Here is a 27,690-nt window from a genome sequence, read left to right as displayed (position 1 = left end):
AAAGAAGTGGGAATATTTGCAGGATGATAACAAAAGAAGTCAAACTCACCTTTTGAAGGTAATCACACACCAAGTGGTACGAGGGATTTTACTCATACATACTTAAAACATTCACAACTACCGAAAGAATGAAATTACAGAGTGGTGATTATACGGTTTGTGGTGTTGCTTAAGATGCTATAGAAAGTTCTTATAAATTGCCTGCCCCTCCTTTTAAAGAGTGATATTTATTACACTATTTATGGAGAGTTTCCTGCTAAATAAGTTTTTTAGCTAGTTACTTTAAAGTTATTTACTGAACAAGCAAGTACTCTGCAAGGTCAAGTGAACACTTACCTGTGGCAGGCCTGACATCTACTCTAGCATACTGTTCTACTTAACAGTTCCATTAAGTGAGAATACGTAGTAAGACCAAAAAAAAAAAAAAGTCAGCAGCAGCTCATCCAGATCCTTACTTTTGTCCATAAAGCTGTGAGATGACAAAACAGTCCAATTTAGTTGCAGATTTTTTTTTTAAATTATTTTGTTAGATTCTGAAGTAAAGTTCAAAGCACTCTAGTGAAGCTGCAAAGTAACTTGCTTGCCAGACTTGTAGTTGCTGGATAATTACTATCTTCAGCAAGCTGGAAGACAAGGCTATTATAACTCAAGTGACTTGTTAACTTTATTGCACAGTAACACTCTGTATGACATTATTCACATAAATTTTAACATTTCAAAGTGAGACTAAAACTCAGTAGAAACACCTTACTTCCACCTGTTACATTTTCATCCTTTCTCCATTTTTCTCTTTAGGCTGATAAATAGTACAGTTTCCTTCTAAAGTAAACCCTAAACATTATGTTGTATGAAGACCAGTAAGAGATACTGAGTACATCTGCTAACAGCTGAATTGCAAAAATTGGGAAAACCCTTCTTCTCCAGAATAGCAGGTTGTGGATTTACAGTGTTTCTTTTGTCTTCACTAAATCCCAAGTTTTAGCTCTCTGCTCTGTCTGGATAATTAAACTTAATGTGACACAGCAAGTTAAGGATTCTAGGACAGGTTTTTTCCAGGTCTTCAGACAAGGACAAGAGTTATGCTTGCTTGAAAATTTTATTGACACAATTGTTTGGTCCCAACACACAAAACAGCACTTGAGCCACAAAAGAAAGTGTCCAAACAAAGTAGACAGCTAAGAAAAGAATTTTTTCTTCTCCCTCCCATTCCAAGAAAAAGATAGTGCATAAACTGAGGGCTTCAGTGACATTTTTTTTTTTTTAAACAGACATGAATCTGAAGTAGTACATTTAATTGGTAAATTAAAGAATTTCATGGTTGTAATGCTTTTAAATCTGCAAGTCACATCATTCATTTCCCTTTGGTTAAAAAAATATATTGCAATTCAATTAGCTATTTTGTTACACTATGAACACAACTTCTCAAAAGTATTATTCTACTCCTTTCAAACAGCGATTTCATCAGAATCATACATGAATCCAGAAAAGATATGCTGACCTCCATAAATGGTATAACCACCACACTCACTTTGACAAATACCTTATTTTCCTCTGAAGCAAAAACCTGGTTTTCTTTAGTACTCCAGATGACTTGTAGCTGCATCTCAAAAATATAATTTCAGGTTGGTCTTTTCTCCAATGCATGCTCTTCTGAAACAAAGATCTAGACTGATCAGTGTTAACCTTATCAAACTTAAGGCAAAAGCAGATGTTCTTGCTTTTAACTCATTAAAAGCATTCCAAGAAAGCTTACTTCTAAATTTCTCTTTCTATAGCAGTATGTCTGTAGAGGTTTACTAAGGACTCAAAATACTGTGCCATAATGCTCAGAAAAACTTCCAAGTGTTTCTCTGCATTCACAATGGCTATAAGTTCACTACTGGTAATACTTGTCTAAATTTAAAAGATTTTATAACAAAATCTGACTAGTAAAATTCTGTCTATAGCCATTATTCAGTGGCATTTCCTGTTGCTGGCTGAGAAATTAGAGCCCATGTTCCATCTCTTGTATATTACAATAGAATCCACCTAAACAAACTCAGTTGGCCAGTGGAAAACCTCTAGTATAGGTTCTTTCAATACTACAAGCAATTTATTTGCTGCCTGGCAAATACAACCCATTGTAAATGCCATGGTTACCCAGAATGGGTATAAAGTCTCATACACTGGACATTTCTGCTAACTAGAGTTAAGGTCATCCACTGACTTAACCTCTTCCAAAGCTGGCCCTTTCAAAAGCCAACACAAGATACCACAAATTGAAAAAAGCTTCCAACACTAGGAGTAAGTTTTAGAATAAAAACAGACACAGCTAAAAGACAGCACATCAAAGAATAAGCTTCCCATTTACTGAACATGCTTAAAAATAGAAAACAAGGTTAAGCAGAACAACCTTAGCATTTCCACAAGTAGTTAGAACTTTCCTTACAGGTGGAAATAGCATCAATACCTTCCATCACAAAACACTTTAATAAGACCTGCTCTGTTATCTGTAATTTATGCATTAAATGCATATTTCAGAAATATCAGAATCTTCCTTACTTCATTTCTAGACACAATAAAATGTGTGTGTCTGTATCTTAAACTCATGACACCAACACAGTCTTTTCCTTAACCAAATCCATGCCAGACTGGAACTAAACATAAAAGGGAAGCTTAAAGCATCAATGTCCTAGAAAGCTCCTAAATGGAACTGAAAGCTACAGAAAACATTTAAAACAAGTTTTACAAAAAATCCACATAATTTTCTACAGACATCTTTAGACAAAAGAATTTCCAATGCAGTTACAAGTCATCTGAAAGGTCAGAGAACAAGTTTCTCCTCTGCAGTACAATCAGCTCCCTCACTTGTCACTTCAGGTCAGCAAGTTAAAATTTCTCAACAGGCTTTTGAAAGACAGATCATGCATTTTATTAATACTGTCTGAAACAATACCAGTAAGCAACAGCCTATAGAATACAATATGCTACATGTATGATTACACCACCAATGAGGCTTAAAGAAAATAAAATCTGTTCCATTTTAGTTGAATTAATATTTTGCTTTTACTGAACACATTTATGAAAAACTGTAAAATTTAAGAATAATTTAACGAATGCCAGAATTTTTTTCAAAATAATAGAAAAAATCTGCTCTGCTAACAGCTGTGTTCAGTGTAAAAGGAACAAAATCTTCACAGAATACATTAAATACAAATTAATTATTCTAGGCCTGTCATTAAAATACATAAGGGCTAGCAAATAGCTTTACTTTGTGCAGAGTCCATAGGTATTTGTCTTTCACACTACAAAGAAAGAGTTAAAGCTTGGTTACAGGTGCAAGTGAAAAGTTTGCTGCCAATTTCACCTTGTTTTTGTGTTGCTTTTTGGCTGGGCTGTCCATTGCATCCTTGTTTAGTTGGGTTTCAGAGGACTGACAGGGAGGCACTGAAGCATTCTCTGTGGTGTTAGATATCGCAGAACCAGAGGTCAATTTTTCTTGAGCTGTGGTAACAATTCTTTGTTTTTCTTCTTCTGTTAAAATCATTATCTCTAAAATAAATAAGACAACTCAATTTATTGATGCTCTGTTCTTGAAAAATAAAGAATATTTCTCTGGTAATAGGCAATAAGATATTTAAAAAGAACTTGTCAGCCTGATTTGAAGCCAGAAGATGTGTTATGTTCACCTCTGCAGCTGATGTGATGTTTGCTTCTGGCTCTGTCTGCATCATGTGCTACTTAGGTTTAATTTATTTCTCACATATTAAGTCTCTCAGTGCTCCGGAAAACACTATGAAATTACTGTGGTGAAAAGGTTGCTACAGGTTGGCAAAATGCAGTTTTAGTGGTGGATAAGGTCCCTATAAAATTCACCCCAGAGAATCACAGTAGGGTACTTACAGTCAGTACTCAAGAGTTTCTGATGGAAGCCACTTGCATTTCCAACACATCCCATTGTGCGGTATATATATATATGTATGTATTTAAAGGGAACTTTATATAATCATCCATTTGTTCGACACTTTATTTTCCAAACTGTATGAGTTATCATCCATAAGTAATACAACATCGGCAAGCAAACTCTTACCAGATAGAGGGGCAGGGCGTTCCTCAAACTGAATGAGGTCTGCAGACTCAAGAACCACTGGATCAGGTCTCAGTTGCGGGGATGGTAGGCAGGAAGGAACTGGCTCACACAAGAGGTCAACGGGAGATGTATTTGTGAGGCAAAGAAGTTCTTGCTCAGTTTGATTAGAAACTACAAAAATAAGGGAACAGCTTTCAAAGTATCTGTGAAGGTGTCACTATTTCAGAGCTGGTAAATGTAAAGTTTTCAGATGTGATTCTGAGGATTTGAGCGCTACGCCGTATTTGAAATACTAGTATCAAACTAATTTAATTAATGCTAATTAACCTCAGATTCATTCAAGAGCTACTTTGCTGGATCAAGAGCATCTAACTAATTACAATACACCAGACAAAGCAACAGTATGTTAAACCTATTGCTTGCCTGAGTAAATACACCCCTGTAGTAAAATCTGGTATTTGCCAAACTTGAGTAATAGAAGAAGAGCTGAGGAAACAAGTCCTACAGGAACAGTCTTTAATAGAGAAGAACCAGTTACCAGACAACTCCCCTGCAAACATACCAATATCCTATCAACTATTTATGTACCATCTAACACATTTACAAGTGAAAAATTAAGCTGAAAGTTTCAAAATAAAGTGACTTGCTCTCATTGAAAGGGACAAGCCTAGACTTCTGAAATAACTCAAGAACCATTCCACAAGTTCTGAAACCTGCAGGTAGTACAAGAATTGGAGACCACAGTAAAATATGAACTACGAGGTCACCACTTCCCAGTTATTTTTATTCGGAGACAGATTTATACGAACAGGACTGTCATTATTATTTGCAAATAAGTAACAACATAAAGTTGTTACTTTAAAGTCAACATAAAACGACCACAAAAGGGCACTATATTCTCATCAGAATACAGGAGACAGTCCTAGCAGAAGCTGCTACTGACCATCTTCTCTCATTAGCTTTATGCTTATAGACTTAAATTGTCACTAAAATCCACGGGAAACAGTATTCTAGCAGCTATATATATACACTGACAGCTGAGGACAACAGATGCCCTTGTCAAGAGGGCACATGCCTAACTATATACTTTGGGAGAAGTTCAACAGCTTTCAAGCCATAAAGCATTTCCACGGAAGTTCAGATTGACTAACTCACACAGCTTTCCCCATGCTGCTTTGATTATTCTGCTTATTTCCCCTAAGATAATAAATTTCTTATATAAATCAATTTTGCATTACCATTGCTAGGTCTTCCTAGACTTAGTTCCATTGATGAAGCAGATCCTGGGGTCTCCATAATATGTCCGTTATTGTCAGCAAGTTGATTTCCATGATCATCCACATGATCAGCAGGGGGAAAACTAGGTGAGCTAAAACGAGCTACAAAAAGGCAAGTTCATTTGGTTCGTTTACTCAAGTCACCTCTTAAAAAAAGAAAAAAGGAAACTAAGATACTGCTCAAAATTGAAATGGCTTACTTTTCATATCATTCTTTAGTACCACAATTCTCTTATGGCCATGTCCTTTAATCCAGACCACCTACAGAGGAAAAAAAAGAGGCAGAATTAAACATCAGCACATACTAAGCTCAAAGCCTAAAGCAGCTTACTCACTGCCTTTCATCTAGCCTTGCACTGACATTATTCCTAAAAGTAAACTAAATCACGTTGCTAATTTGTACTGCACTACCCAAGTAAAAGCTTTGTCTCAAAATAATTGATGCCAAAGGCAAACTATAGGGCTAGAAAGTGTACTAACTATATATTAACAAAACTATATGTTTAAACATGGAGTTGCAAAATTCCATTTTGTCACTCTCCAGAAAGATTAATTTACTTAAAGGAAAGCTTATAGCCATAAACTGAGTCACAAAATTATCCTAGAGCACTTAGGACATGTGGATGACAAAGATACCACAACAAAATTCCACTATGTGGCACTTCTGACAAGGTCCCACAACTCTTCACTCCTGAAACCAATAATCTACCCTGATCAAAATGAAGCTTCAGTACTGTACAGTCATTCATTCAAGACAGAAATCAATTATCTCACTTGATAAAGATGCCAAGGATGTCTGTGGCCTCACCAGGAACAGTTCTTAAGCAAAATTTGACCAAAACAAGTAAAAAAAAGAAAGTATTTTCTTTTTCTTAATACACAGTCCAGATTTCTCAGAAGCTATTAAAATACAACTGGTGTAAGCCTCCTTGAAGGTAATTATTCCAGTAATTCACACCAATTAACAGAAGCCACAGTTGTGTAACTATTTTTAATCCATGCAGAAATCTCAATGTAATTGTGCAAAACAGAATTTTTCACACCTGTGGAATTGCTCCCAAGAGCTCTTCTAAATTATTGCATCCATATGCTTTAGGTTGCAGCACTTCTCCTGTGTATTTGCTATATGCTACTGGGAACTCATGAAGAAAAATCTGCTGATAATGGTAAGTGTGAAGTAAGGACCTTACATTCTTTGCAAACACATAGAGATTTGTAAGCTTCACGTATTCTTCTGCTGCACCATCGGTAAAAACCTATTAGAAAAAGAGAAAGAATTGGAGTGCATACTTCCATATCCTCTAGTCACAACGTCTTTTCAAAGTATGAAACATGCCAGAAAGGAAAGAGAGCTTACATACCTCAACCAAGTAAGGCAGACTCTTCAGGAGTTCAGTTAAGGTCATAAATCCATATTCACATGGATTAAGTGAAGTACTATGGATTGTTTCATAATGCTGTTTAAGCTGTTCAACAGAGAGAAAGGATGTTCCATCCCAGGACATCAACAAGACTAGCAACTGGGCAGTCAGAGTCCGCAGAGATTTTCTATTTATCAGCTGAATTTGCTTGCCAGACTCTGTGTCAACAACCTAGAAAAATGAATTGGGAATGAAGTTAGGGACAGGGAAAAGATTAATTTATAAATTAAAGTTGTGTAGCTGGGGTTCGTTGGAGCACAGCTGACTGATATTACATGCCAGCATCTGATACACTCCTAGCCAAAAGCACACATGATAAAGAAGCTTATTACATGGAAAAGTTTACTTTAAATATACAAAAGCTGCGTAGCAGTTTCTGTCCACATGGTAGACATGATTTTACTCTTTGTTCCAAGCCAGCTGGACCTGACTGAGCTCCAGCCTGAACACCAGCTGCTAAATTAACAGAACTGGAGCAACTAAACCAGTATGCCCACATCCATGCGGATGTAACCTTTCTTTTCCACTGACATATAAGACCATCTAGGTATTTACATTCAGAGTGAAAGCCTCAAACCATAGATCAAAAAAAATAAGGAACATAAAACATTGGGAGACTGATAACTACTACGGTTATCAAGAAATGATTGCTTTTACACAATTAGAAGTCAGGTAGGAAAAAACCAATTTGTATTTTTAAAGTAAGTACTATAATACAATCTTTTACTTATTATTTGCTAAACAAGCATGAGTTTTCCCAGAGAAAGCTGAAAGGTTACAAACGAACAAAGATAACATCATAGGAATATAGAAGCTACATTTAAAATCTCTTTGGAATTCCACCCACCCCAATGAAATATTGTTTCTAGACTACAGCATTAGGCTGAGACCTGTAATTTGAGACAGGAAATTCCTTAACACATTACATACCTTTCAGAGGGATAAACTACAGAGATAAAAGATTACCTTTACAACATGGCAAAGTTTTTGCATTAAAGCTGGAACTGAGCTAACATCATAGTCATGAAGACGCAGTGTGTATCCAAATGTTTTACTGTACTCTGTCAGTAAATCAGTCATCATAAGGCAGTTGTCCTTCTGAGACCGCAGCAGTTTAACTAACTGGGCAGCAACTGCTTTGACTTGTTCCACCTCTGTGAGCGTGAGAATTTTCTCCTCCCCACATTCTAATACCTACAAAACAAAAATTACACTTTGTTGAAATGATTTACCTAGTCTGCATGAAAAAGTGTAATCTGCAACTGAAATTCAGTGCTTGCATGCAATTATTTGCTATGTAGCAGGGCTCAGCTACCTCAAGAGATATCTATCTATCAAGCAAAAGTATGTCACTTCTGAAATACAACAAAACAGGCAATTAAATAGTTATTAACCTTTTTTAAAGCAAGTTTAACGTAACTTTAATGCAACTTAGCTCTAATTTTGATGCACTGAATTTTGTAAATGTAATCTAATTTAGAAAACGTGAATTTGTTAACAAACTTAGCCTGAATGTGCTAAAAACCTTGGACCATTTTACCAAAATAGCTGTATCAAAGACTTTCTTAAATACAGCTGTTTAACATTATAGGTGCACAGTTTATAACTCACACTAAAGTTAATGAATGAGAAATATAACCCTGCTGAAACAGCTGTACAGATCTCAGAAAAATGCTTTAGTACAGCTTAGGATTTTAGAACTTACAAGTAAGACATCTGGTATGGCTTCAAAGAGTTCAAGTAGTTTTGTAAAACCATAGTAAGCAAGTTTGCACTGACGACCAAAGTGGTGGTGATAAGAAGGAATAAATTTATTGAAAGGCATTCGAAAATGGGGTTGATGGCGCAGTAAGTCTACCACCTCTTTAGAAAATTGTTTGGTTCTTTCAATTTCTTCTTGTGTACGTTCTAAAATTAAAAAACAAAGCAAGAGCTATGTACCAACACACTTATAAAATGCAACAGAATATAGTAAGAAAATAACGGTGATTGATTTTCAGCTTAATCACATATCACACCAAGTCACTATTTTCTTCTACCACTGAAGACCTTTACTAAGCTTACATGTTTAAAGTCCAAAATAATCAGGTGATCAGCACTTTAGAAGATATTAAATAGCCAAATATGTTGGTATTTTTGGTGTGTGGAAACAACCCACTCCCTAATCATTCCACAGAAAGTTTAACTACATGCAGAAGTAGCAACATTGTTTTATGTGTTTTGCCACCTGCTTTCCTATCTGTTCCATTATAAGTGTTCCTAGAATGACAAATTCTTTATTTGCTAGAAGTTCATAACTTAGTTATGAAGGTAGAAACACAATTACCAAAAAATCCAAGTCAATCCTATATACTTTAGTTAGTACAGTTTTAAAACAGCCAAAGAACAATTTCTTCGGCAACAGTAAAAAAAATGTACATGGACATACCTCTTTTGGGAATACAAATTACCATTTCATTGTCTTGCTGTGACAAACAGATGGTTGTATCTGGAATTTCTGATATAATATCAGCCAGTTCACACACTCCGTACTCAGTAACATCCCAGTCCTTAGAGAAACACCTGAAAGTTTTAGAAAATTGTATAATACAAGTATTAATGCATGCTGTGTGGGCAAAAAAAGTGTAAGTTGATAGAATAAGTCTCCAATCCTAAAAAAAAAAAAAGCATAATTTTCATATTGGCAGTAATACTAGCATGTGAAACAAAGAGGAAAGTATTCTTAATTCAAATTATCTATCCATTCTAACGAGAAAAATAAGATACACTGATGGTTCACATGACACTGGAAGAAAGAGCTGTATACACCAATCAGTGGATGCCTCAAACTAGTCGTGGTAATTGACAATATAAAGTAATATTTTTCAAGCTCAGGTTTTAAGTGATTTAAGAAAATGGCATATAATATTCCTGGCAATAGCAAGACAATATTACTCCTCATTTTCACACCATTGCTAGATCCAGTTAAAGTAGTAAGAGTTGTCTATTGACAATCAGTCTATTTATTTTATATTTCCCTCTAAAGAAAGCTTAACACTAAATTTTCGCTTTATTGTTCATGTTAACATGCCACGACCTGCTTGCTTAAATCCAACCTTGCAGTCATGGCTTCAAAGAGAACTAATGAAATACAATAATCCATTTCAAACTCCAATAAAGTTAAATGAACGTAATACTAAAGGAAGCAGTAAAGTCTGCCAGAGAGCTTTTAATTTTTGTTTTCATTAGAAGTCTGACCTTCCACATCACAACGAAGAGGCAATATAGTTGCCACAGTTTTGTATTAAGATTTAAAGTGCTGACTTCTCTTGCACTAGGTTTTAAAACCACCGTTGATAACCATGCCCTGCACAGTTGATCTTGTTTCATTAACGATAACTTACCAGTGATAAGCCTGTAAGAATTCCCTCACAATAACTTGCTTACTGGCCTGGGATTTGAGAAGCTTCAGTAAGTCTTGAGTAAAGCGCTTCACTTGAGCTCTGTGCGTTAGAGTTAACAAGCGTTTGGAACCCATACCAAGAATCTGAAAGAAAATTTTATTTGATCACTCACATCTAGCATCCTCAGTAAACTCTTTTACAAGATATTTAGAAGCCAGTTCTAGTATAGGTAGGCTAGAAATAAAGAATATAATAGAGACTGTGTTTGGAAAGGCAGCCTCATGAAGCCATATACTTTCTGTACTAAGGCACATGTCATCAAGGAATTAAGAAATGCTTCCTCCATGAGTGCTATTGCACCTGTTGCACATTTGTATTGGTTATTTTAAAATTCTATAACCAACTGGTGTTCAAAGTAGTAAGCTAATGTGACCATAGTGTTTCTTTTTTGTAAGGCCACAACTTTCTTCACACAGAAATACTTCAAGTCACAGGCTACACATCACAGCCTAACTTAAAAGCACTCAGCATTTGCTGTGTTCTTATGATAAACAGCACAATTAAAACCTTTTACCCAAGCACTAGCCACAGGCTAAAAGCAGCTTCAAACTTTATTCCAGAGGCTTAGATTAAATAAAGAGTTAATTTCCCCAGCAGTTGTTTTGGAAGGGTGGGGACAATAAAAACAAAACAGAAACATCTCAAAAAAGACAATTACACTCCAACATTCAGTTAACCATCTCTTTCAAGGTGGACTAGGTAATTGCATAGCATCTATTATACAATACCAACCAGTAATTCGTATAGTTGAAGATACAAGTACAATTCCCCAAGTTAAAAGGAATAGTGCCAAATAACTCACTTGCAATACATGAGGCACTGCTTCTAGCAGCTCCATTAACTTAGAATACCCGTAGTCAGACACACGGCATTGTTTTGCAAAGTGATGATGGTATGTTGGGATGAATTTACTGACAGGTATGACGCAGGACGGTTGGCTTTTAAGTAGATCTATCACTTCTCTACTGAACTGAATAAGTTGTGGATTACCTACAGGGCTCTTAGAACGTAGAAGCCAAGGATCTACAAAAAAAAAAAATTGTATTACTGAACCTTTCACTAATATTCTTCCACTAAACACTGCACTTTACTTATGACAGAGGCTAGAGCACGGCAGAAAAAAAAGAATGATCATTCAAGATAAAAGTTTCTCTTTATAAAAAGTTTAACAATTATACAAGATGTTTACTTTATGCTACTCTTAATTTTTTAGCAGAAAGATTAGTTCAGAGAAAAGATTTAAATAGAAATATTTACCTGTAGTAGGAGGTGGTGGTTTGTTATGTATCCATTTAATAACTTTAATACCATTTTGGGCAGTGGCAATGTTAACTCCAGGAACACAGGTAATTAGATGTTCTAAAGGAACACCACCCTGGCCTTCTGGCACCATTTCAAGATCACTGAACTCTGACATATAACAATCAGGAAAACTTTGGAAGAAAAAAAGCTTCCATTATACACTAAAATACCATTATAACAGTTATCCTAAAAATACTATTATTTTGAGACACTTCCCGAGCAAGAGGCTTCAACAGCTTACTAACACATTACAGAAGTCTTCATAAAACGCACATTTTAAATAAGTGTGTCTTTTTTTTGCTCAACAAGAATTCAAAAGTAATAACTTCATAAGGCACTTATTTGCTATAAAAGATACCACCTTACATAAGAACCGGAGTTTTTATACAACAGGTAGTTTCAGAGCATTACAACAGCCATCAATAAAGTTTTAAATCTTTAACCTATCAGCCCTTAAACTAAAAGCCTAAATTAAAACGCTTTACCTTAGTAAAGGCACAGTACCCTCATGTGTCTGTAGAAGACTGTGAACTTGGGGAGCAAATGTCTTCAGAGACAAAATCACAAAAGGAATCCTATAAGAATCTGGATCAAACTCATGCTCACTGTAAAAACAAGAGGTTGAAGTTTATATGCTCATTCTACACATAGCTTTAGCATAGCATGCCTGTGCTCACATACAAATCCATAGTAAACGTTACACTATATGATACGATATACTGCTACTAGCTGACAATACCACTACGTACAGTCACAAGCAACTTCCATCTTTTCTTCACAAAAATTAATACAGCTACAGCAAATTTCCAGACGACAAGCAACATTTAGGAGACTGCATTTTTATTGTCATTAGATTAAAACTTTCAAATTAAATTTTAGCAGCACATACCAGGCAGTTAGCAGTGAACACCTAGTAACGGCTCTAGTAGCACAACCTGGCTGCTGTTGAATAAAACAAAAACTTAATATATGGCTTCAGGAAATCTTCAACCCAGTATGAATCACTTGCTAAATGTAGCTGGAGGACAAAGACGAATGATCAGTTTCAGCTATAATTATGTAACAAAATTCAGGCCAATAGAAATTTCTAGTATGTATAACCTTCCTATATAAGCAGAGGAAGGTAGCATACCTTTCAGCTTCTGCTTAAGAGGTATCCAATCTTGGCAGCTGTGCTAGAACACAGTAATCTTACCTGAATAGACTGATCCATGAGAACTGCCTAGAAAATTCACTGTGCCATCTATTTTCTGCCTGACTTATTCTTGTAAACATATAAACAGTGACTGGAGCACGCTATATGAACATATATACCTCAGCTTTAATATACCTATAAGTGTTAAATGCTGTTCACATATTTTGTAAGATTTTATAGTATTTTATACACAGCTTACATAAAGTCTTTATTCAGGCAATGCTGCTTACAAACAGGTTCGTGATATTCCAACTCTTCAAATATTATAGGACTACAGTTTGCTGATGAACCATCATGTGACTGTGAAGATCCCAACGGACTCTGCCGGGCTTGGCTGCTGGGTAAAAGGCACACCAGTCGCCCACTTCCTTGGTCACGGATTGCCACAGTATCCGTTAGTTTATGTAAGTCTGATACAATTAACTTATGCCCAAATCTAAAAGAAAAAAATTGAAATACACACACATTATAAACACAGTTAGAGAATGCACTAATCTGCATTTTTTGTGTAAGAAACAGGAATATGCTAGAAACTATTCTATGCAAAACGTTAAGGTAACTAATCTAGTCATCCCAATGTAGAAAAACGAAGCAAAATACTGAAAGTATAACCCTCTAAGAAAGGCCAGTATTACAGTCATTGCCTCTGGATAGATAATACGCTGCAACATCTAACAACAGACAACCCATAACACTCCATTCTGTTACTCTCTATAATTCACTGTAAACAATCACACAAGATCAGATTCTTTAGAAGTACTAGAGAAAACACAACAACTGAGAACTTACTTTTTTTCATAGATTTCTGTGAATTTGAACACAGGCAGACAACAAGCAGGTGCATCCTGCAGAATGGACATAGTTTCTGAGCTATAAAAGAAGTTTTGTAACATTAGCACAAAATTAATCTATTAGTATTAGTCTCCAGCCCAAACCGGTGAGATATTTACGGATGCAGTTTATGAACTATAAATATAACAGGACAAATTGCATTCCCTTCCATCCCAGCACTACAAAAGTTGACACTTCAGATCAGGAGAGCGCAAGTAGTAACATTTCTGCTAACTCATTAGGTAATGTCTCTGAAGGAGTTGCATCTTTCATAGGTGGTGGTAAGATTTCGAGCATCTATGAAATGCAACATTAAAGCTACAGCATTAGAAGTTACCAGCCTGGTCATTACATTAAGAACTTTGAACAGGCATAAACTAAATGGCAGGAATGAAACAAAGTTGTAAATTATACAATGGCAAGTAGTACATAGTTGTAGAATACTCTACACTCTAAGCACTATTTTCACTGGAGCTTTCTGTGAGAAAACAAAGACAACTTTTTTCCTAATGCTTTCTTTCAGTAAGGAAAAAATTGAAAGAGAAAGTACTTGTATTCTCACTAGCATCAGCACTCTAGTTCTATGATCTTCCACAGAAAATGGAGCTCAAAGAAACACCAACAGCATTTAAACTGTGTATCCCATCCTCAAAGAGATTTCATATGCACTTTCTTGGAGGAAAGAAGAAATAAAGATGCCAAGTATAATCTTAACTCAGCTGCACAAACTGAGTTATTGAGGTATATCAGTATTATGAAAGAGTAGTGGTGAAACTATTAAACACTATTAAACAGAGATCTAGCCTCTTCAGATGCAACTTAGAATATACGCAGTGTAAAATGCGAAACTGAAAACTAGTCTAGTTGTATTTAACATGTTCATCAGGTCATAAGACAGATTTTACTTTATTTCCCTATCATTCCTTTGCTCAGTATTTTAAACCATCTTTCAGCTACTAAATACATGCTAGAAAAACTAAGAAGATGCCAAAGCGCTTATTACCTAAGTAGAGAGAGTGATTTACTAGCAGCTCCTGTTGCTAATGAGACCTGGACCCTTTTACTGCCAATTTTGTATCTGTGAAGACTGTTGACAGCACTGATCGCTTCTTGCAGATTTTCCATCTGAACTGTAGCCTTCAATTGGTAGTCTGTATGAGGACTGAGCTCTACACTTTTTACCTGAAAGGAAGCAAACACCTTATACTTTTATCACAAAACATTAACCCAAGGCAAGCCAACACGAGAGTAGCAGAGTCTTGCTTTGGCCAAAAGCCAAATACAATGCAAAAGGGAACTGAGTACGATGAACTATGCCAACAGGACAATGCAAACAAGAACCGAGTGCAATGAGCCTTGGCCAAGGCAAGACCATGATATTCCTTTAACACAAGCATCATCTTCCCATGTAGAAGATTATGCCAGAAGAATGTCATCTACAGATCAGACAAACAGAACCACTGCAGAAGTGACCTCTCCTTGCATAGTTGCTTTTTACTGATTCACACTCTCCATGTCTGTTTTTGATCACTTCTGATTCAAAACAGAAATTCAGTTTTTACTGTGATTAAGCTGACATTAGGAATTCAGCTTTACAGCTTAAAAGGGTTATGCAGCTAAAGCCTAAGTCTCTTCCCTGCATGACTAATGAGCCACTTACTAAGAATTTTATGTACAAAACTTCAGAATACCAGATCTATGAAGACGACATGCAAATTAAGAACCTAGTGCAAGTGATGATCTGGTCTTTTTAAAGGAAAAACACAATACCTCCTTTTAACAAAGTTTAAAAGTCATGTTTGGATAGCTTTCCATTCCTACTCACTTAAAGCTAGACCACCACCATGTCCATAAATACATAAACAGGAAGTATTTAAAAAACCAGATTTAATAAAGGTACTTTAGCCTTTACCTTGCCATGTCTTGAGAAAATTTCTTGTAAATTTTGCTGCAACTCTTTTCTGGACAATCTGTAATCTATATTGCTGATCTGAATGTCTGCACCATTTGCAAAAGGATCAGGGCAGTCTGTACCACCGGTATGATTTATGACATTAAACGTGAGTGGAGATGATCTATTTGAGAGGTTTGGAGACATACTCCTGGGTAGAATAAAAATATTTATAAGCTAAAGTAGCTATTGCACAATTCTGATACATACATCTCAAAATTAATCAGAAAATAGACACAGGTCAAGTGCACAAATACAGCATTCTGAAGGTATTTTCCTAGTATATATGTGTGCAGGCAAAACAAATTTTACCACAAGCAAAACATCATAACAAGACAAATATTTCCTATGAGAAGAAAGGAAATCATTCATATTATGTTTCGAAGTCACCCAATTTAATAATATATTTGACACCAAGTCTTCTACTGTCTTACTAACACATTAAAAAAGTCAAACTCATCCACATTATTTTAATAATTGGCAAAGGCCAGATACTTAAGTCTACAAGAATTTAATGGGCCTGGATAAGTTTCTACTGGGAATGTCAAAGGCACTGAAATTACGAGGAGTAAGATATCAATAATACCTCTGAAGATTTTTCAGAGGCTTTAAAGAGGAAGTTTGCAGGAAACAATTGCCACACAGTAAGTTTCTGAAAAAAGAGTTCACTCCATCTTATATTTACATCCACCCTCTGTTAGCTGTTACGCAGCACCATCACGGTTTCCTTTTGCCTCCACATAAATCAGCGTATTAAAGTAATGTGCTTAGCATACACAACTCCATATGCAGTTGTCAATAATCAATGTATATATTGGTGAAGTCTCACTTCACCTCCCAAATAAGACACAAACACTTACCGAGATGACCAGCAACTCTGAGACATGAGTAAAGGACTGAGTTGTCTTGAGGCTGTCAACTTACTGAAAGCAGAGGGATAGCTGACCTGAAATACAGTTTCATCTTTATCTTTTTTATCTACAGGGGAATTGGTAATGCTCCTGGAAGCAGAGGTCTCTCTTCTATTTACAAATATATATAAGAAAAAGAAGACACATTATGTTGCAGAATTCACATTTAAATAAAATGTAGCTAACATTGATGTCTTTTTATTTTTAAACATACTTCTGACTACTTTTACAGGATGATTCTCCTGTTCCAATTTTTTTGGTTGCCAGAGACACAGGAATTGCTGCATTAGAGTTACTCTGAGGAGAAGGAATTTGTTCTCTTAAATGTTCTTGCTGGTTTTCAATATTTCTACTGATGGTCTTTGATTCAAGGCGGCACAGCTCCTACAGGAAACAGATGAGAGGTCAGCATAAAAGCATCAGACACTCCTTGCCAGAGGCTGTGATGGAAACCTAGATGACTGACAAATTTTTCTTTAATAGCATTTTCATTGGCACTTCATAACCAGGAATATTTTATTTTCTGTGACGGAAAATAGTAAACTGTCAATTAGTTGAAATATTTTTGCTACACTGTAGATCTATCCTAGTTTTCCTTAAAACTACCAAAATGGATCACTCTAGTTGTTATACTCAACACCAATACAAAAGTCAAAACTGGCCTAGGATTCGAGACTCAATAAGCACCAGCAGTATTTCCAAATTGAGAAAAAGGTGGCAGGGAGGGGGAAAAAAAACAACCCTCAAATTCATTGTCTGCTTTCCAAGCAGATGAATACAGCTCTCATTCAGGAATGTCACTGTATATTACAGTTATTCATTAAATAGGAATGACAAGTTAAAGATAAGCTGTAACAGAAGCAATCCTCAGAACAGGAGGAAAAGCAAGAATACTAAACAAGGTAGAACAACAATACCTGTAAACTTTTAACATTTGTGGGTTTGATGATAGATCCATGAATCTGGAATCCTCTCCCAGCAGAGCCTTTGGTACCAGAAGACTGATCACTTGAGTCTTTGTTGAGGAGGCACAGCTTTGTGTTCTTGTTAATTTTTTTGGGAGACTTCATCTTTTCAGTTCCCACAAAGCTGGAGCTTTTTGTTTCATTAAGTTCTTTGTTTTTGGGAGTGAAAGACACTACAATCCTGTTACCAAAAACATCTTCATTTTCCATTCGCTTCCGAGCCCGTTCAGCACTTTCTTGATTTAAAAAACGGAGAATTGCACTGCTTCCAGAAATGCTCAGCACTTTCCCTCCACAGTTGTCTGACAAACGCCTAAGTCTATTACTGACACTTTTGCTGTCTCTGTTTGTTGGCAGATTATAAACATACAATAGTGTATGGCATGCCTGTTTAAAGGGAGTAAGATTTTAATTTGATTATGTCAGAATACCCTCTTGTTCAAACCAGTATTTTTACATTGATTCTGGTGACACATGCTCTCCCCCCACCCGCCTAAGTCATTCTTTTTGCAGCATTCAATTTGTTTGGAAAACTCTCATACCAAGGTAGATCCTCAAACTTCCATCTTCAATATAATCTAAAGTTAGAAGAGACTACAGAGTCCCTGACCAATGAATCAATACCTGATCACTTCTTCAGATAAGCAAGCATCACTGTTTGCAACCCAAGAATTCTATATATTCTACACATGCATGTGAACACATAGTTCAGGAAGTTATTTCAAAGAAAGAAAAGGTCATGAGCGCTGTGCAAAGACAGCACAGCAAATCCAAGGGAAATGTCAGGAAGACAAAAAAAATGAAGAAAACGGCAGAGAGTCACTCAAAACTTAAGAAAGCATCACAGAGCTGTCTTAATACACAACTAAGTTCTTACCCTAACTTACATGCCTTTCTTCCACTGGCAGAAAGATACATTTTCTGATAAAATATTTAGTGATAAGAATGTGACTTTGCTGTTTTACTTTTTTAGTTAATTACTTTCTTTTTATTATCTCATTCTTTCAGTCTTGAAGCAGAAAGCATACATTCACATGGTAGTAACTGAAATATAGACAGTGGTCAATTATGCAGCAGACAAGATGTCTCGCCATAAAAACACACACAATTTCAGCCTGCTCTCCCTCTAAATTAGAAAAAAACCCAAAAAGGAAGTTCACACTTTGAAATGTCTGTTGCATTAAGAATTAAAAACCTTACCGGCATTTTAAGCGGTAACCTTGGTGGCAAGTCTGAAATAAATTCTTCAAAACAAATAAGCTCATGAGCATGATGTAAGAGTGCTTCTGAAGCCTGGTTTTTATGTACCAAAATTATCCGAAAACCATGTCGATGTCTCAGGTCACTGAGTTCCAAAGCAAAGTTTACATCCGCTGGAGACAAGAAAAAAATTAGAATGAACAAGGAAACACAGCAAAAAGCTAAAAAAAAAATCAGATTAAACAAACAAAACCCTAGATCTCACTTGACAAGTTCCATTTATCACTGAAAATTTCCACTGAAAAAGCACCAGCAGCTACAAGGCTTTTCAATAGACATAATTTAAATCAGCAGTTAGCATTCAGTCTCAGACAAGGGCTTCCTTTTAATAGCAACTTCTAGCAATTTATCAGCAAGGCATTCGACTGGTATTGTATACTTCTATAACAAACATTTGTTTAGCTTTAGGGAGAAATCCAAGGCAACACATAGCAATTAAATAGTTGAGTGGCTTGCATATTTAACTGTATAGCATGCTGCTACAAGAATAAAAAACAAATCAAATTCAGAATGCTTTGAGCAAAATGTAAGATTACCATAAGGAAGACTCCATGAGTTTTACTTTATTAGCTTCCTGCTGAAGCTGTCTAACTTTAGACAGTATTTATACACATACCTACTGACACTCAACAAGACATCAGATTCCAATGCCAATTTAACTAAGCCAAGTTCTCATCTTACTGTCCCTGCTTTTCCCTTGCTGCCACTGACATTATTAAGAATTCTTGAGCAATTCAGTTAAAGCTGATTCTAAACACCACCCTTGGAAAGCAGAATACTGTCATATGCAAAAGTACTACTGAAGAGAGGAACTGAATTCTGCACTGTAGATGAGTACCACGAACACTTACTTGACACAAGAACCACAGTGGCAGGTGCAGTGTGTGTATCAGCAAATCTCCTAAGACTCTGTCTGAGTTTGTCATCAGCAGCATTCTTTGCTGTAGCATTGATGTGTGCAACAGTCACCTGTGGAAATACATAGATACGCTCTAAAGAAAAGCTTGAATGTGAACTATGCTCGCTTAAATTTAATTTTTTAAAAAATTAACATAAATACAAGCTTTCACATGCACCTTTTATTTAGATAAATTAACGCACACGTGCATGAAATACAACACGTATGGATCTCAAACTGTTCTAATGAGCAACGAACTTCAACCCTAGATGTTCAGCAATGTCTTAAGAATGCCTACTGTTGTTCTGTGTCAAAGATCAATTTACATACCTTAAAAACATTCCATAAATCCTCATTTGAAATAGAGGAGTGACAAATATAGCAAGTACTCACTATCAATTCATTTGACCTCATGTAAGCAGATAAACTGTCAACCTGTTATCATAGCTGCAATTTAGGGGGTGGGAAGGGAATTTCTGACTTAAAAACCTGCACAAAAAGTTAAAAAAATACCAAGAAACAAAAGGTATTGATGGAAAAAATACGTAGTGTTAAAGGTGACCCAATCAATACCACTAATTTACAAGTGTCCTCACTAATCAGCACAGTATTCACTAACAAAAGTAGAAAAAGTTAAGTTCACAGAAGCATAGTTCTTTTAGGTTAATGATTTAGTCATAGATTTGAAGGATGACACTAGAAACGCCACCACCACTTATTACTGTATGAAATCAAAACCGTCTGTGAGCACTAAAACTAAAGCTAAAATAGTAACATATGTATAATGGAATGCAGTTTCAGTTTTAAGAAATATCACACCAGGAAAGTTCAGCATTGAAGATCCCACCCATAAACTAATTATAAGCTCATCCACTAAAAACCACAGAAGCTAACATAAAGCTTTAGTGAACAGGAATCACTATTAGCACACTCAGAGTACACAAATTCAAGCAAGAACACCAAGTAGATGCTGTTTTGATACCTGGCAGTTGTTTAGCTCCTGAATAACTTCTTTATTTTCTTTACTAATGTCACACACACAGATGAATTCTGCCTCTCTGTGACCTTTAAAAAACTTTTCACGAATCCTCTGTACAACTGCTATAGCTGAACGGCCAGTGGGAACTGAACAGTTTTCAATATCCCAGAAGACTCCAATGGGGGGCAAGTTTTCCAGAACTTGTCCTGTTATTGCAACTTCCGGAGACCCTGTACAGGTTTAACAACACAGCTCATTTTAATCTCCAAAAGTGTTAAGCTTAGCATACTATAAACTTGGCACATAGGAAGCTTTATGTTTTAGAGAACAACATGCCAAGGAATGCAAGTTCAGTTTTATTTTCTTAAGGAATCTAAAAAACAAATCAGGTGTTTTCAAAGTTTCTCTTTAAGGGAGAAACTTTATACCTCAAATCAGTCTTCAACAGAAATTTACTCACTGTTAAGTTAAGATAAAGATGCAAGACAACTTCAGCTGTACGTTCAAACTCTCAAACAACCAAGTAATGTATTTAAAAAAACGTTATCAAATGCTGAGGTGGCATGTGCCATGAAAATTGTCTGAAGTTGTGTCACACTAAACTCAGCAGGTGCTAGATCAGTAATGGACGTGAAACATGAAAGCTGTTCAAATTTACAGTGTGCATTAGATAAAAAAATCTAAACAAAACTCTATGAGATTACGAACATAGTGACAGTGATTATAGAAAATTAAGTCAGTATGGAACAAACACAAAGGTATCCTACAGTTCAGGAGAGTGAGGTTAAGAGTTTTTGCTATTACAGGTAAGAAGTGCAAATAAAGTTTCTGCTGTTTCAGCACTCTGGATATCTATTTAATTTTGAATTAATATTATACACCCATTCCATTCCCACAAAACTGGAAAAGAAACAGGAGGAATGACACAGAATCCTCACAGGTCAAAAACAAGCTAAGAATTAAAGTTAGCTGAGAATATAAAATTAAGCACAGCAGACAAATGTCATATTTGTTTAGGTATATGTTGACTAGTTACTCTTCTGCAAGATTCACTGGAATTGCATTTTGTAAGGACACTTAATTGGGGTGTTGCACCTTAAAAACCTAAAAATGGGTGTAGTCTTAAAATGATAGTAAAACTATCCAATTTCTTATTCTTCCATGACTTTTTTTTTAAGTTTAACTTTCATACTAGCTATGATTTTGTAATTGAAGCAGTACTAACACTGTAGAAAGACCATGTAATTATTCCACACAGTATTTTCCTCTCAAGAACACTGGAAAAAGCTATATAACTATAAACATTTGTCCTGGTTTTGGCTGGGATAGAGTTAATTTTCTTCCTAGTAGCTGGTATAGTGCAGTGTTTTGGATTTAGTAGGAAAATAATGTTGATAACACACTGATGTTTTCAGTTGTTGCTAAGCAGTGTTTATACTAAGTCAAGGATTTTTCAGCTTCTCATGCCCAGCCAGCAAGAAGGCTGGAGGAGCACAAGAAGCTGGGAGCGGACACAACCACGACAGCTGACCCAAACTGGCCAAAGGGATATTCCATACCATATGACATCATGCCTAGTATACAAACTGGGGGGAGTTGGCTGGGAGGAGCAGATCACTGCTCGGGAACTAACTGGGCATCAGTCAGCAAGTGGTGAGCAATTGCATTGTGCATCATTTGTTTTGTATATTTAATTCTTTTAGTATTATTATTGTCATTTTATTATTATCATCATCATCATCATTATTATTTTCCTTCCTTTCTGTCCCATTAAACTGTCTTTATCTCAACCCATGAGGGTTGGTTTGGTTGGTTTTTTTCCTTCGATTCTCTCCCCCATCCCACTGGGTGAGGGGAGTGAGCAAGTGGCTGCATGGTGCTTAGTTGCTGGCTGGGGTTAAACCATGACAACATTACACCTTTACTGCATATGAACTGACTAGACACTACAGACTAAGAAAATGCTTTTCAAAGTATTGTTGAAGATAATTTCTTTATACACCACCAGAACGAAATAGCTTCCAAGTCTTTAGAATCTTTTTCTAGTTCTTAAAATGGTAAAAAAATAATAGCAAAAAATCAAAACTCTATACAAACAATACAGTAAGTTAACTAGGTAGTCAAAACAGGTAAATCCAAGTTATGACTGCAAAACAGAAACAAGGTTTTTTTTACTATTTAATCTTCTATGACTTTATAGAAGTTTCCAGAGAACAGTGCAATTTAAGACAACTCTTCATGTGCAACAGTATTTAAGGAGGACATCCACTAAGTGCAAGTTCCAAACAAGTGTGTTTTACCATATTTCTGCGGTGATTTGCCAAGGCTGCTCGCCAGTAGCAAACTCTTCTCGCTTCCTGTTCCTTTGGTTCCACAGCCATTACATATTGGGATAGGAACAGGTGCAGTCTGTGCACTTGGAGGAGGAATATTTGGCCAGATTTTAGCAGCATCAACTAGGCTGTTTCTGGTTGGCTGTTGGGACAATTTTTCAAAATACACGTTCATTTAATATACAACATTAACACATACTATTCCATGCTAGAAACACTCAGTTTTCCTTCTGCAACAAATGCAAGTTCAGATGTACTCTACAAAGTTAATTAACAACAGTATCACTGCATGAAGGAAGCTTCTATCCTAGAGTCTTTCCCAGCATACTTAGATTTCCAAATGCAAGGAAAGATTCTACTAAACTCTGCACATCAAGACATACCATCTTTAAGAAGTACTCACATGTATTCTGAAAAGAACGACCTATGATGTGAAATCAGCACAATGAAGAGTACAAGGTTGAATCACCTCCCTCCCCCAAAAAAAGTGGTCATAATTCCAAACATACTCAATTCACCATTTAGTTTATTGAAATGAAGACATTTCACTTCTATATTGGAAACTCAAATTTGGAAGTTTAAGTAACACATCTTGCAAAGTTGAGTATATTATTTCACTTGAAATTCCTACTAAAATTCAAGCACAGTTTTAACCAGTTCTAAAGTGTACCAAATTGGTATTGAAGTATAAATTACAAATTTGGGAAGACTGAACTATGACCTATCAAACCAAACCAAAAGTATAATATTCTTATAGCGTCAGATGTTTCACCTGATTTACAAATGGATCTTTATTGATCAGCTGCCCAAGGGTACATGTTAACTATTAGCCTTTTCTCAGAGTCACTACTATGGAACATTTTAATTGGAGCTGTCAAGAAGAGAAAACTGTCTTTCAAATGCAGTCAAAATTCTGCTTGAGTACATTACAGATCCCCTGTAAGCTAAACATTGTGATAGCCTCGTCTTCCTATTGAACTGAATGTTACCTCAGAAAAGAGATCATCTTCAAAAAGGGTATCTGGTACATCCAGACTGCACATCACCAACTAGAAGGATGCAAGCTGCAACCCGTGGAAGCTTGTGTTTTGCTCAAGTAACATTATTTCAACATTAACCATATACCACGCTTAATGAATGAGAAATGTGATGTGTACAAACCTTGCTCAAGCAGTCATTGCAGTAGTGAGACCCCTTTAAACAAACCGAAGGTGCCATGTTTAGGTGCAAAGGGTTGGCGCACACACGTGATGGTAGCTCCGACTGTGCAATATGCTCATCCAAGTGGCCTGTAGCCCCACTTGTGAACTCAGAACAAGGAAAATAGCCAGAAGATGTGCAGCTCTGAAGGGCTGGAAACTGATGCAGTTTGTGCACGTTACCATGACAGGACTGGAAATGGAGTTTTCCACAACAGGGCAGATGTTGACAGGAAGATACATTGTTTTCTACGCACATGCCAGGGAACTCACTTGCAATGCCTGCCAAATTGCTTCTAGCTGGAGGGTTCTTCAGTGAAGACGCAGACTGATAAGCAAATCCTGACCCTACTTGACAAGTAATCGTCCCAGTGCTTTTTGAGTCTAATATTGTGCCAGGGTGAATCAAGTTACCACCACCACCACCACAATGCATTTGTGGAGTACAAGAAGAGTCAGAGCCATGAGCACAGCAGCTTACTTTCGGGCCAGGTGAAAGCTGTATTTGCTGTTGCTGAAGAGTATGAACATCAGGAAGCGGTACTGCTGGAAACAGTTTAGAGCCAGCATTATGAGGAGATGAAGCATCCTTCAATTCTACAGCAGCTTTCTTGTTCTCCATGTAATCCTTCTGGAGAATGAAAGCTCAGTTATGTTCAGATACATAAATAAACTAACAATTTTATAGTATTAACAAGCATATTTTTCGACTGCTACAATTTTACTGATAAAGATGACACTTTTCAAAATTTCTGTTATTACTATTACCTCACTGTCTGTACACGTAAAATATTAAAAGAAACATGCCAGTTATGTATGCCAGCCTGAGGTATATCGGTATCAGTGGATTTTGGAAGCGACAAAACCAAAAAGCTATAAAACGAACAGCAATGGGCCTGTAAAACAGAATTTGAAAAGCAGAAAACGGTCAGGCTAAGGCTGAGAGATCCTCTGCAACTGCAAAGCCAAAAAAGATTTATTTCTTGTAAGAGTAAACATAAATGGATGCAATGTAAAGTAGAAAACCCCACAGTATGGAGGTACATAAGTAATCATCTTACTTTGAATAAAGACTTTAAAATTGTATTAAGTTTTAGAATTAATGCATTAAAAGACTAAGACTTTAAAAAATCAGAAATTATATCAAGTAGGTAAACTAACAGAGGACAGAGAAACCTAAATTTTCACAACTATATAAGTGCTTTTTTGCCTACTCTGATTTAAGATATCAAGATGTACAGACATAAAAGCACAGACAGAAATACAGTTTTTTTTAAATGGCAGCAGTGAAAACTAAGCATGATTATGAGAAGCACCAGAACAGTCAAGGTCAGTAGAGCTAACCTGCATACAACTCACTGCTCCAGAGCTTTAGGCCAGTACTTTGGAACAACTTTCACTTTCCAAACTGAATTTAATGCATTTCCTACTACACAGTAATGAATAATTGATTACCCAAGTTCAAAACCATTCCTTTCTACCTGGTGCCACGTCTTATGAATTGAAGATACAGTCTGCCAAAAATCTGTCTGGAACTGGTTTATATGTTAAATTCCAGAATTTATGGCAGCTCCCTTCCTAACCCGACACATGAGAACAGCAACGCAACAGCATACGTGCTTATCTGTTTCCCCCATGTCTTTTACTGAAAGTCAGATTGAACATACATGAGTGTTACTTAACAGCTGGAGCTTGCTTGCTCAAGTACGTCATTGTGTTGTACTATTCCTTCTATTCCTTAGCACTTTGCATCTTAAACGTATACAGTCATATACAGAACAGGAACATTTAAAGAAATGGAAACAAGGAAAAATTAAACATTCATGAAGAACAGTATCCACAATTGCTGTAACTACTATATAATAATAATAATAATAATTCGGAAAATTCTAAGTTTGCCTCCAAACTAAATTGACAAAAATCTGGAAGCACAAAGACTACTTCCGTACTCCACTCTTCAGCAATAACTTCACAGAGCTTCCAAGAAGCTGCCTTATACACTTTTTAAGCAGTTGTATTATTCCCAACAGAGCTGTAGAGAGTAAAGCCTGTCAAGCAAAGCAACTTGCCTGCTTTCACCAACATTGATGAGAGCTGTGAACACAACTAAAGACCTTAGATTCCCAGGTAGATTTTGTACTTACCATGGTAACTGCTGTCTGCTCTTTCTTCCCTTCCCACTCTCCCCCTTCAGTCAGCAATAACACTGCAGTTAGTTATACTACCCTGTACCAGGATATCAACTATGCTTTTAGTAAAGCAATGAATTACCGTTTTCGCACTGCAAGGCAAAGACTTTTCAGCAGCAGAAAAGCAATTAGAAAGTTTCCAGAGCCATGGTTTAGCATCATTCTCTTGTCGCTGAAGCCATCCGAAGGATCTATTGCAGAGGTTCTCTGTTCTGTTTCCTTCCATCATACAGCCAAACAAAAAGGTTCAACATTCTTTCATCCTCCCTTCCTTTCATTCTTCCCACCTGCTAAAGAGAAAAAAAATGCATGCTTTAAATAACTTTTAAGGTAAGACAGAGAAAAACCATGGTGGTTTTATGAATTCCACTACTGCTAGATCGCTGAACCTGCATTATTCATGTTAAATTTAATTATGCATACAGGACATGGCCTTGACTATTCCTGTTTAGTACAGGAATATTCCTCATGACCTGCAGCACAGGTGAGGTAGTTAGAGGAAAACACTGTTTAAATCCATGGCATTAGCTACAGAGTCCCAGAAATGCATTACTGCTGACATGAAATAATTCCCTGAAACTTTCAGTGCATTCTCCAGGAAAGAGAAGCCAGGAGGTAGATTTTCAAGAATAGCTCATCAGTAAACACAAAATAGATGCAACTGAACTCAGCTGAAAGAATTAAACTGCATATTCATTGTTCTTCCATTGGCTAACAAAACTCTATATACCTGCATTAAGCACACAGCATTTAGTATTTAAACAGAGCTTTAAATTATTAAAATTATTTACAAATACTTCTACTAATTCTCAAGCTGCCCCACAGCACACCACATCAGTTTAGCTTTACAGAACCACAAAGAAGCAAAGCAACTTAATGCCTTGCCACACTGTACCAGAAAAACTATGATTAGCAATGAAGTCTTCTTACCCTCCAACTATGTACTGCATTCATTAGACTACACTCCTTCAAGTTTTTTTTGCATTTAATGTTAAACGCAGTAACCATGGAATACATTCCATAGCGTTACATTTGCCCCAGCGTTATTTTTAACCACAAAAGAAGTTTGACCTTTTTTTTTAAAGCAGAAATGTTTATTCACACGAACCCTAAGTACCCCAAAATTACGTTGTATAAAATATTACGTTAATCAAGTTCCACAACTCTAGAGCATGTTACTTTTAAAAATGTCTGGTAGCACAAATTCATTTAGGAATTAAAACGGTAACTGAAAAAAAAAGAAAACTTATGTTAGCCACATATGCCCGCCCTTTGCCCTCTGCGGCTCGCAGCTCCCTGGGTGCTTCCAGCTCGGCCTGGCCCGCAGCCTGGGGGGCGACGGCGAGGCCCGACCCTCCCCCCGCGCCAGACAAACAGCCCCAGCGCGCCCCAAGGCGCTGCCGGGCCAACGGCCGCTCCCGCCCGCGGGGCGGCGCCGGGCCGAGGCCGCTGTGCAGCTCCGCCCGG

The 27,690-nt window shown here is 36.6% G+C and overlaps 1 protein-coding gene across 3 annotated transcripts; it reads right to left on the bottom strand.

The window, feature by feature from the left end:
• Positions 1-1,077: 1,077 nt before the first annotated feature.
• On the bottom strand, positions 1,078-26,462 carry MARF1 (meiosis regulator and mRNA stability factor 1). Of its 3 annotated transcripts, none has more exons than XM_050905786.1 (26): positions 26,306-26,462; positions 23,997-24,665; positions 22,803-22,977; positions 20,506-20,732; positions 19,477-19,594; positions 18,566-18,738; positions 17,318-17,752; positions 16,615-16,784; positions 16,350-16,511; positions 15,451-15,640; positions 14,542-14,720; positions 13,497-13,577; positions 12,907-13,143; positions 11,998-12,117; positions 11,468-11,643; positions 11,013-11,233; positions 10,151-10,293; positions 9,196-9,329; positions 8,473-8,675; positions 7,734-7,961; positions 6,708-6,938; positions 6,390-6,602; positions 5,547-5,607; positions 5,308-5,448; positions 4,070-4,240; positions 1,078-3,531 (listed from the first exon to the last, which is right to left on the bottom strand). In XM_050905786.1, the coding sequence occupies exons 1-26, from the start codon at positions 26,450-26,452 to the stop codon at positions 3,299-3,301; spliced, it is 5,238 nt and encodes a 1,745-aa protein (XP_050761743.1). In that variant the 5' UTR covers positions 26,453-26,462; the 3' UTR covers positions 1,078-3,298. The 3 variants fall into 3 exon arrangements, with proteins under 3 accessions (XP_050761743.1, XP_050761745.1, XP_050761744.1); XM_050905788.1 differs by having other exon boundaries at positions 24,516-24,665; XM_050905787.1 differs by having other exon boundaries at positions 23,997-24,662.
• Positions 26,463-27,690: the final 1,228 nt, after the last annotated feature.

The sequence above is a fragment of the Gymnogyps californianus genome, chromosome 15, assembly GCF_018139145.2.
Source record: "Gymnogyps californianus isolate 813 chromosome 15, ASM1813914v2, whole genome shotgun sequence".
NCBI classification, from domain to species: Eukaryota; Metazoa; Chordata; class Aves; order Accipitriformes; family Cathartidae; genus Gymnogyps; species Gymnogyps californianus.
Note: the sequence above shows the minus strand (reverse complement) of the source record. Positions and strands in the feature narration are given on the sequence as shown.